This window comes from Polyodon spathula, chromosome 2 (genome assembly GCF_017654505.1).
Source record: "Polyodon spathula isolate WHYD16114869_AA chromosome 2, ASM1765450v1, whole genome shotgun sequence".
NCBI classification, from domain to species: domain Eukaryota; kingdom Metazoa; phylum Chordata; class Actinopteri; order Acipenseriformes; family Polyodontidae; genus Polyodon; species Polyodon spathula.
In genome coordinates, this window is record NC_054535.1 from 24,542,819 (window position 1) to 24,555,070 (window position 12,252).

Here is a 12,252-nt window from a genome sequence, read left to right on the forward strand (position 1 = left end):
CTATTGAAATACACAACTCTGTTTTTTTCCCTATCCAACCTCTAAATTAGAGATATAAACAGAACCAGGTACAATGTTTACCTCATCAAAGGAGGGATTGTTTCCTTTTCTAATCCTGGTTCTCTTTGTCTGCCCGGCGACAGTGACCTTGACAATGGGTTTGAGGTTGACTCCTGGGAGCTGTCTGCCATCGATGACCTGAACTCTGATCTGGAGTGCAACAAACAAAACAAACTCAGGTAGCTTCATTTAAAAAGAGATAGAAGTAATACACAAACGTGATACACAACTGTAGGTAACACTTTACATTGTGTATCTAATTACTGTGTATTTACATAGTAGTTACTTATTAAATACAAAGTTACAAAGTTATTATGTATAGTTGCAATGTTATTATGCATATTTACAATGCACTTAATCTTTATATTTTGTTGCATGTATAACCCCAACCCCATCCCTAAACCTAACCATTTTCTGATACATATTACTTACATATATCATGCAAAAAGTACATTGTAACTATGCATACTAGCATTGTAATTATGTGAATGTTACTATGTAACTAATATGGAAATATATAGAGACACTTAATGTAAAGTGTTGCCCAATAGTAATGCACAGTAGCAATACACAACAATAACACACGTTTACTTGGAAACACATGGTATTGCAAGTTTCTTTCTGTGCAATCATTTTTGTAAAAATAAAAACAAAAACAATCAGTTAATTTGTAATTAAAAATATATTTTCTCTGACTTTGTTTTTAATGTTGTAATCATATTGTTTGTATAGTCCCCCTCATGCAAACATGTTCAATACCTGTAAGAAGATAGTGGTCATTTACTTTGTAATTTATTATACTATAACATGTTAAAATACAGAAGCAGATATCACTGGTAGGAAGGAGAGTGGAGGCAGTGCAGAGAATGCGAGGCATGTGAAACAACTTTTAAACAATTCACTTCTAACATTTCAGAACAGAAGGAAGTGCTGCCATGACATCACAAATCTCTGTGTGGGTGATACAGGGAACTTAAAACATGCCTTTCATGCTGTGCTGTAGTTGAAATATATAAATATATATGCTTGAATAAATCAATTATCTTATTGCACAAAGTCAAATATTATTTGATTTTTTTTTTTTTTTTGCAGAAAACAAATACTATTTGAAAATATGTAAATACTGTATATGTAAGTTATTTGAAAAAATAAATCTTTAACTATTCCCAAATAGTAAATGAATAATCAAAAACTAAAACCTAATTATTACCCTAAATGTACAATTATGTAGCAAGTCTTGCAATTACCACATGGTTTCTAATGAGGAAAATGCTAAACATGTTCAATTCAATAACTTCAAAACAGGCCATTAAACCAGTGGTTAAAGATATGTCATTGTTTCCAAATATTTACCCACTGAAATAATATATTCAAATATTTCAATTAATTGATCAAATTTAATCTAATTGAAAGAGAGCAGTTTCCAAAAGATAATTCAGTGGTTAACATACGCAAGGCTTAACCTGCTTAGAATGCAGGATAATAATTAGGCTGCTGTATGTTACAGTTACATATTTGTGAAGAGTTTAAAGTATTTCAATGTATTTCAACTACTTTACTCATATTTAAATGTTTTTAAAATACTAATTGCTTTTCTCAAAGCATATATAATTATTTGCAAATAATAGTTACTTTCTGCAATCTGTATTTAATTTTTAGTTATTTACAATTTGTATTTAATTCTTTTCAAATAATAATTATTTTTCACAAACCAAATTTCTAACTATATTTATCCCCAGGTCTGTTTCAGGCTGCTACCATCCCTATAATAGTGTCTTATAATATGATACAGTATGACTGCAGATATACTATTTTTTGATGCCACTATTCTATTTATTTTAAATTGGGAAGCAAGAGCTTTTTTTTTAAAGCAACAGTTGTACTAAATGCAACTACAATGCTTTTTTTTTTTTTTTTTTTTTGGGGGGGGGGGGGGGGGGGTTGTATAAATTATTTTTTTGATTACTTATTTTTTTGATTACTTACTTAAATAGCTTTGAGAATGTAGCCTTTTGAATTTTTTTTTTAAAAAAGGTCTTAAGATATAATCAACATAACTAATCCATAATCCATACTAGTCCATAATTTTTTTCATGGACAGTGCTCTCAATCAACCAGGTTCTAAAACTTAACAACCCTTCTCTTATTTTAAAGAATTAAGCTGTAAATGTAAACAAAAAGAAAAAAAAAAGTATATATCTCTATATATGATCCTACTACCCCCTACCCTTTATCACTTATACATTTCATAGTTTAAAAATAGGTATTTCAAGCTATTTCATGATTAAACATCATTTTTATTAAAGCAGAAAAAATGGTGTTGTTACATTTAAAATTGATCATTTTCTGTAGAGTTATTATTCAACATACTTAAATGCTTACCTGAAAAGAGTAAATGTTAATTGTAGAATATTTCATTTTTTTTTATGTACACCTTTTAAAGGCATTCTATTTTCACCATCAGGGAATTATCAAACATAATAAACATAAATAAACAACAGACACATGAAATGTTCCCTTCTTGTACTGGACAGAGCAATCTTAACTCTAGGGGGATGTTTTGGTCTCAGCTCCCTTTGGAGGTAGGATCGAGGGAGACCCATCCTCACCTGGAAGTCCTGTGGTTTGTTGGAGAGCGGCTCCTTGGCACTCCTCCTCTTCTTCTTGATGCCATGGACAGGGAGCATTGAGTTTTTCTTGGGCAGAGCAGGGGGCTCTTGCCCAGGCGTCACCACAGCTGGCTCTGCCTCCTCAGCAATCTCCACCTGGTCCTCTGTCTCCTCTTCACCGCCGGTATCTACCAGAGAGAAACCATCACTGGTCAGGTGTCACAATTGACTGTCAAACCCATTTTCTCTTGTATAAGGTATTGGTTCCTTTTGAATGTAAGGTCTATGCAGCCATGAATGGAAGGAATACCTAACAGAAAAGCCCTCTGTGATCAAATTGAAATGTACAAAAAATAATAATTATCAGTCCAAAAACATTACTCCCTGTGGGAAACACTCTCTTAAAAGGGGGGACAAACCACCATGTCCAGACTAATATGTGGATATCAAAGATGCAGAACTAGCTTGTCACTATCAGAACCAAAACCATGTCCTGCATGTACCCATATGGTAAAGCAATGCAGGAAAATGTTTGAGTGTGCCCCTAATGCACAACAGGTATTATCCTTTTCCCATTTAAATGTTAAATTAGACGATGTAAGGAGAATTGAATGTTTGGGGTGTGATTAACTCACCAGGTGAGATAGAGTCATTTTGGAAAGTTAGAATGCAAAGATGGGAACCCTGCTAGCAGAGTTCAGGTATCCTGCAAATATCAGGTACTTGAGACTTACACACACTTGCGATACTCAGCTCTGGATTCTGGATCCAGTAGTGGCTTTTAAAGAATCTTTAAGAACAAAACCAGAAAAGGATTTCGGATCCCTATCTTTAAAAAAACTAGGATTTTTCATGGTAACAGAAAAATATGTTTAACAACCAAGGTGAAACTCACTGACAGACTAGATGCTCTAACTCAAGGCCCTTTCATTTTTGTATTTTTAAAGTTAATAAATGAGAGGAACTCAGTGGTATATTATTAGTTTTATAGGAAATCTCTTACTGTAGATCCTTATCTTATAAATGTGGGAGCAAGCCTGGTACTGCATATTATTAGTTTTAAGGAGTAGGCAACATTTGTTGGTGGAGGTATTTGGCTTGACAGTGGGAATGAAGGGCTTCCACTGATTGTTCAGTCCTCCTGACTGGTGAGTGGATTGCAACAGTGAGGCGAAATGGATATTTCAGTTTGAACACAAATCTTTGTCTATAACTGACATCTTTTTAAAAAAAGAAAAAAAAGGGGTCTGAATTTCTAAGCAAGATCTCTAGTTAAATTAGTTTTGTCGAAATCTCTTCTCCAACTGCAGGAACTGTTCAGTAGGATTTCACAATGAGTGTTTGCAAAATAAAGAGCAGATCAGTAAAGTGTGAACTTTGCTGCTTATGGCAGATCTGACCAGCTGGCTATAAGCCCTTACTGACCCATCCTTACCGTCCATCCTTAAACCGGCATGTCACTGCTCCAATATAAACACCAGCTGTTCTCCTCCCCAACCTCAATTTTCAGAATAATTTCAGGTTAAACTACCAGCTGAGAGATGTTCAGAAACATTTCTAAAAAGCACCAGGTTCCCGGAATTGGGAGACGGAGCACCAAAACTAAGCAAGTCAACAATTCTGTGAAACATGCTTATGTCATCTGTTTTATTCACTCAAAACATGTTGTTTTCAAATCGCAAGAGTTGTCCTGACTCAATGATCAATAATATAAAATATTGCAGTTTGCATTATGTGCTTTCCCAGCAACACAATAAGGTACTGTACATCCAACTAGCCTTTAAAAGAAACGTGAATGCTGTTCTCTGCTAATTTGGGTTGTATGAATTTTACCAAAATAATCTACAGCTGTAATGCAGCACATCCATGTTTGGCACTGACAAGTGTTTTTGCTCTTTCATTAAGAATTTTTATTGGTTAAGACTTTTATTACAAGAGAGTAGCTGTTATTTACTTCATGCTAATATTGGACTCTGCTTTCACCAAGATAAAATAAGATAGCAGTGGTGGGGACCAACCAAGATGTAGATTTGATGTACTATATGAGCCTTCAGTGCTTTTCCTCCATCAGATAACATGGATTTCCTATTGGCCTGGTGTTGATGGCTGAAGTGTAACCGATCAGCCTGTTTGCAGCACATCATTCTCTGGTGCATTAACAAACTTTATTGAAATACATTGCCAACGAAGAGAATGCGCTTACCTGTGACAGTGTCAAGCTCAGCAGAAGCATGCTGGGCCTCGGGGGGAGCAGGGGGGGGAGATACCGGAGCTGTCCCTGGGGGAGCGATGTAGGAAACCTGCAGGTTGAGTGTGGCCTGTGGACAAAGCAACAGAGGCATGATTAGAAGGAGATGTTCTCATGATAAGAGTAGAAGCAATGATCCATTGCAGACATGAAATTGTGGGTGGTGTAGTGTCTCTAACTACACTGTAGTTACACTGTAATTGGATGTGTAGTTACACGGTCATTTCAATTAAAATACACAGCTTCATGTGTAAATACAATGTAGTTACAAAAGATGCCAGCAACTGACAATATTTTAAAGTCTGTTATTAAACATGTCGTGGCATTGTAACTACACAACCATATGTCTCATTACTGCTTTTTTATTGTCTTATTACAGTGTGGTTACATTGTAGTTAGGTCCCTCTTGTCCCTATTGTGATTTAAGTAAATCCTAGAAACAGGAATTGAAAACCTTTGTCGGAATTGTCGGCTTTCGTTTCAATTGTTAAAAGAAATCACTTAAGAAATCTAATATCGTCTAATTTTCATAGGAGAATTTTCAGTCTCTTTCATGTATTTTTGTCTTTAAAAGTAAGTGACAGTACAAGGTTCATTTTTAGTTTATTATTTAAATGGTTGCAGTATTTAGATCAACTGAATGACTATATGGCCCCTTGTTCAGGATTTAGTATGTGTAAATGTATAACATTTCTATTAAAACCATGCAGTTCAAGCACTTCTTCAAGCATAACCTTTAATTTTCTCCTCAGTGCTGCATGTTAAAAAATAATAATTGCTATTTTAAAATGACAAGCTGTTAATTCCTATTTTTTTGTATGAAACAAAGACCTACAGGTGTCCGTAGTAGCTTTTTAACATAATAGTTTTGCAGCATTATAGGACTACACTGCTGCATTACCCTACACTTCATCATAGTGGAGATGTACTCTCTATCTAGCGACAGACCGTAGCAAACTTGCCTCATCCAAAGTGAACTTTCAGCCCTAATCCATCAATAAACTGACAACCTGCAGTTACCCAATGGACGAGGTCTGCCTATCATGTACTAAATTGACTCCTCCCACAACAGATTATCCAATCAGAACTCAGAAGACACTGCATACTCTTCTATGCAGCAAGGTAGAGCTGGGGATGGAGTTCATAAAACAAAACAACTGGACTGAAGGATGGAATGGAAGGGGCTACTTTATATTATTGGATAATTCTTTAAAAAGTTCACTTTCTGGTCCAAACCAGAAATGAACAGCACAGGCATTTCATGTGGAGCTTGTGAGAGTAGTGCAAAGTTAATTCTTATCATTTTTAAAAATGTAAATGAAAAGGTTCTTTTAAAGCTAATGACTATTTGAAGTTAATAGCTTTGAGAATCTAGCCCAAAGTTTTATTGGTTGTTACTTCCTTTGAAATGATTCCTTTCCTCTTTTCCACACCATTACCCTAATTCTCTCTGATTCTCCCTGACTCACCCAGTCTCCCCTCCTCCACACAGGACGACCACTCACACACAAACAAGTCCCACCTATCGCCAGTCAGACAGTGGCATGGGCATTACTCACCAGGCAACTGAGGTGGGAGAAGCCCAAGCACACCGCACAGTGCACTCTGTATGAAGAGACACACACATACACTACTTGACGATCTAATCCAGGAGTAAGCAGCTCTGTCCTGGAGTCCCGTACCATTCTAAATTTTCTATTTATTATTGTATTGAGATCAATCAATCAATCTTTATTTCTTATATAACTCATTTTGTGATGAACTGCCTCAAAGTGCTTTACAGATAAAAACAATTTTGAGAAATTAGTAAAAGATAAGATGATAAAATATCCCTTTAAATGACATATGCTAAATTATAAAAATGTGTTTTTAGTCTTACTTTAAAGCAGTGAGAGATGGTGGATCATTCATCAACTTAGGGGCTCTAAAGCTGAATGCTCTGCCATCTGCCTTCTTTCACTGTATCCGTGGAATACTGAGGAAACCTTCATCCTGTGATCTAAGAGAGCGACTAGGGACTTACGAGGCAAGCAAATCTATTAGATATAGGGGCGTAAGGCCATTTAAAGGTTTGTAAGTTGAGTTGAGAGGCTATAAACGATCCCTGCCTACCTGGTCCCAGCACTTGGAAAGGATGCTAGCTCTTTAGCGCCACCTGCTGGGTGGATATTATGACACACATCTTCCAGCTTTGTATAACATGGTAGCTACTAAGCTAAAGGACACATACAACATTTTACAACAGTAAATTTGTGGTGCATTTTTGCAGTTTACAAACACGTCATAGATAATTACAATGTTATTATGCATAGTTACAATGCACTTAATGTGTACATTTTTTACACAATATACCCTAACCCTAACTCTAACCATAAACCTAAACCTCATCCTTTTCTAATTGTGTACTAGCATATAGCATGCAAAAATATGTACACATTAAGTACATTGTAACTATGCATAATAACAAAGTACTTATGTGCAAGCACACATGTATTCACTAAGTAACCACTATGGAAATACACGGTAATTAGGGACACGTAATGTAAGGTGTTTCTGAATTAGCTTACCCCTGTGCTCTGTTTCTTGTTGTCCAGTAGAGGCACATTGTAACTGGCAGTCAGGTTGTGTGAACTGAGCACATCTCGGAGGGACACAGTAGCTTCTCCCAGAAACCTATCGAAACAAAACACCTTTCAATTAAAAAATCATTTCCTTTTCACTATGAATGACAAAATATTTGGGTAACATATCACATTAAGTGACACAAATTATTCTGTATTTACATAGTAGTTACATAGTTAATTACAACTGTATTATGAATAGTTAAAATGTACTTAAAATGTAATGTTTTGCATGATATAAAACCTAACCCTAATTCTATACCTAACCCTAACCTTAACCTAACCCTTTTCTGATACACATGTGTACTTACATATATCGTGCAAAACGATTTACACCTTAAGTACACTGTAACTGTGGAGAATAACGCTGTAAATATGTATAAGTACACATGTATTTACTATGTAAAACACAGTAATTAGAGAAACTTAATGTAAAGTGTTACCAATATTTCTTTGGTTAAAATGACGACCGTCATTATCAGAGTATAATGCACATTATAATACTGTCAGATGAATGGAACAGGAATGCTGTCTTCTGATTGGTTGCTGTAGAGGGCATTAGTGGCCAGGAAATGCCCACAGAATCTCCACAGATCCATCACTGATAAACTACAGTAAGGTATCAATCCGCCAAAAAGAACATCTAGTATAACTGTTAACTATCAGAACCACCACAAACCCATGAAATAATGGCTCACAAAAAGTGTTCTCTCTAAAAAAGTACTGACTCCATCTCTATCCAACAAACGAGAATGGTCTTCACATCTTTCCAATGTCTTAACTCCTGCAATTATTGATGTCCACCAGCCATCAATAGTTGAAAATCAGCAGCAAACAATCCAACAAACCACCTGCAAAAGCACATTCAAAAACCGAAGCCCAATGCCTAGCTCCACTCTTAGAAATCTCAGACCGAACGTACCCGCTATGTTTCAAAACTGCACTTTAACAGGAAACTTGCAATTCAACTTGAAAAAAATAAACTTAAAAAAAAATAAATAAAACAATGAACTTTATAAATAAATAAATCAAATATTTAAATTACTAATTGAATTCCTTTCTTTAAAGAATTAATGTAATAATACTGCTAGTTATAATATCAGTTTGTTATGTTTACCTATTTAAAACTGCAACTTTTCTTTTCGAAAAAGCAGACAAAACATAATAGTCTTAAGTGTTTTCCCTGTCTTAAATAAATTTAAAACTAAACTGAATTTTGATTTTTTTAATGTTTGGTTTGTTTATTAAGAAAAAAATAGTTCCCTTTGCTGTTCACAGGCAGAATTACAGTGGCTTCCGAAAGTATTGACTCCCCTTGGCATTTTTCCTATTTTGTTGCCTTACAACCTGGAATTTAAATGGATTTTTATTTGGATTTCATGTAATTTACATATACAAAATAGTCCAAATTGGTGAAGTGAAATGAAAAAAATAACTTGTTTAAAAAAATTCTAAACAATAAATAACGGAAAAGTGGTGCATGCATACGTATTCACCCCCTTTGCTATTAAGCCTCTAAATAAGATCTGGTGCAACCAATTACCTTCAGAAGTCACATAATTACTTAAATAAAGTCCACCTGTGTACAATCTAAGTGTCACATGATCTGTCACATGATCTCAGTATATATACATCTGTTCTGAAAGGCCCCAGAGTATGCAACACCACTAAGCAAGGGGCACCACCAAGCAAGCGGCACCATGAAGACCAAGGAGCTCTCCAAAAAAATATCCAAAACTTTGAACATCCCACCATTAAAGCCATTATTAAAAAATGGAAAGAATATGGCACCACAACAAACCTGGCAAGAGAGGGCCACCCACCAAAACTCACGGACCAGGCAAGGAGGGCACTAATCAGAGAGGCAACAAAGAGACCAAAGATAACCCTGAAGGAGCTGCAAAGCTCCACAGCAGAGATTGGAGTATCTGTCCATAGGACCACTTTAAGCCGTACACTCCACAGAGCTGGGCTTTACGGAAAAGTGGCCAGAAAAAAGCCATTGCTTAAAGAAAAAAATAAGCAAACACGTTTGGTGTTTGCCAAAAGGCATGTGGGAGACTCCCCAAACATATGGAAGAAGGTACTCTGGTCAGATGAGACTAAAATTGAGCTTTTTGGCCATCAAGGAAAACGCTATGTCTGGCACAAACCCAACACCTCTCATCACCCCGAGAACACCATCCCCACAGTGAAGCACGGTGGTGGCAGCATCATGCTGTGGGGATGTTTTTCATCGGAAGGGACTGGGAAACTAGTCAGAATTGAAGGATGATGGATGGCGCTAAATACAGGGAAATTCTTGAGGGAAACCTGTTTCAGTCTTCCAGAGATTTGAGACTGGGGCGGAGGTTCACCTTCCAGCAGAATAATGACCCTAAGCATACATACATACTGCTAAAGCAACACTTGAGTGGTTTAAGGGGAATGTGGCAGAGCACAGCTCTGCCCTTTAGAAATTGGCAGGGATGGAGTTAAATTCCCCTACCTGCCTGGGTTCATTGTGTTCAGGTGGCTGAATCCAGTGAAGGCATTGCCCAGCCTGGAAATTGTTATTTTTGTTATTTTTGCTTTTTTTGTCTTGCTTTATTTGTGTTTAAATCCTTTTATTTTGGCCTTGTGCCCTTTCATTTTTGTGTTTATTTATAATAAAATGGTAATTTTTTTGAACTACAGACTGTCTCTGGGCCTCTATCCACTCTCCAGCCTGCCACATTTGGTGTCAGCAGTGGAATAGTGCCACCTAGAGGCTCAGAGATGTATTTTTGTTTTGTTTTGTGGAATTTTTGGGAACATTTTTTTTTTTTTTTTAAAAACATGCGAAAGAAGAGCAGACAATGGCAAAGGCAGGACAAGTAGCAGCTGAAGAAATGTAAGCTGCTGCAGCCACTGCTGGAGGACCCGCCCCCAGAGCCCAGAGGGGAGTAGCCGCCGCTCCCAGAGCCCAGAGGGGAGGAGCCGCCGCTCCCAGAGCCCAGAGGGGAGTAGCTGCCGCTCCCAGAGCCCAGAGGGGAGGAGCTAAGGCCCAAGGATGCCTGCCTTGCACCGCCCAGGGATGCCACGCCCGCTCTGCTCAGGGATGACTCATTTGGATCGCCTGGGGTTGCATGCTGCTCCGCATCGCCTGGGGTTGCATGCTGCTCCGCATCGCTTGGGACTGCTAGTGTCTCCTTTTTGTTGATTAGATGATTAGTTTAATTAACGATCAATCAGCGCCCAGCCACCTGACATAAAAGGAGGCCTCTGCTTCTCATTTAGGGAGAGGGAGCTGAGGAAGCAGGTTGGTGTTTTGTTTGTATGTTTGAAAGTTTGAATCCAGTGAAGGCATTGCCCAGCCTGGAAATTGTTATTTTTGCTTTTTTGTCTTGCTTTATTTGTGTTTAAATCCCTTTATTTTGGCCCTTGTGCCCTTTCATTTTTGTATTTATTTATAATAAAATAGTAATTTTTTTGAACTACAGACTGTCTCTGGGCCTCTATCCACTCGCCAGCCTGCCACAGGGAAACAATTAAATGTCTTGGAATGGCCTAGTCAAAGTCCAGACCTCAATCTAATTGAGAATCTGTGCTATGACTTAAAGATTGCTGTACACCAGCAGAACCCATCCAACTTGAAGGAGCTGGAGCAGTTTTGCCTTGAAGAATGGACAAAAATCCCAGTGGCTAGATGTGGCAAGCTTATAGATACATACCCCAAGAGACTTGCAGCTGTAACTGCTGCAAAAGGTGGCTCTATAAAGTATTGACTTTGGGGGGATGAATAGTTATGTACGCTCAAGTTTTCTGTTTTTTTTTGTTTGTTTCACAATAAAAAATATTTTGCATCTTCAAAGTGGTAGGTACGTTGTGTAAATCAAATGACACAAACCCCCAAAAAATCCATTTTAATTCCAGGTTGTAAGGCAACAAAATAGGAAAAATGACAAGGGGGGGTCAATACTTTCGCAAGCCACTGTATACCGTCGAAGAACCGCTGCAGCAGCACTTGTCGAGCATAAAGAAAAAAATAAATAAAAGGCTATAAATCTGTTATTGCTGTTAAAACCATAAAGACAGTTTATAAAAGAAATAATGACCTCCAGGCAGGGCATTCCCTGGCCGTCAATGCCTCAGCTGGATTAAAGTCCCTCAGTTTATGCATCGGGCCTTCAACTCTCCCAGCCAGGGCATTAACAGCTAGCGAATGCCCTGCCTGTCAGTCATTATTGCTTAAGTCCTTGTAGTTTTTCTACATGCTGCATGTCATATAATATAAATTACAGAAAATTACTTTTTTTTAAGCAGATACAGTAAGGATTGGTCAAATGAGTCCACAGTTGATAATCTCCTTTAATAAGATAAAACTAACGTTTAAGTAAATAAACATCTTGCACAGATTGTTTCAACCGATTTTCTGCCATACGAGAAACTGAGAATGATACAATTTAAATGACAATGTTGGTTTCTGTTCTGAGAAATTAAATGAAACCAAGAGAGACTATGACTTGTTTACAATACTGAGGTGGCCTCAGAAGCAGAATAATAATCTGCAAGGACTCAGCAAAGCAGCATAAGCCTTCCTCAGAGCGCTTTACTAATCTCTACAATAACAACATTTCTGATTAATCACATACTGATTCTATATATTAAATAAAAGTATATTCAATTGATCTAAACAATGGAGGATTTAAATATCACAATTTATATATCAAAATTAGGACCAAACCAATGTCAT

General features: G+C 37.0%; 1 protein-coding gene across 13 annotated transcripts in view; it reads right to left on the reverse strand.

Moving 5' to 3' along the window:
• The window catches only part of dysf (dysferlin, limb girdle muscular dystrophy 2B (autosomal recessive)), a 120,072-nt gene that overhangs the window by 80,040 nt on the left and 27,780 nt on the right, over positions 1-12,252 (reverse strand). For all 13 annotated transcript variants that reach the window (XM_041218217.1, XM_041218209.1, XM_041218193.1 and 10 more), the window contains exons 4-7: positions 7,485-7,590; positions 4,873-4,987; positions 2,670-2,857; positions 82-210 (exon numbers count right to left, since the gene is read on the reverse strand). In XM_041218217.1, coding sequence (XP_041074151.1) covers positions 82-210; positions 2,670-2,857; positions 4,873-4,987; positions 7,485-7,590 — 538 coding nt within the window. The remainder of the gene's footprint in view (positions 1-81; positions 211-2,669; positions 2,858-4,872; positions 4,988-7,484; positions 7,591-12,252) is intronic.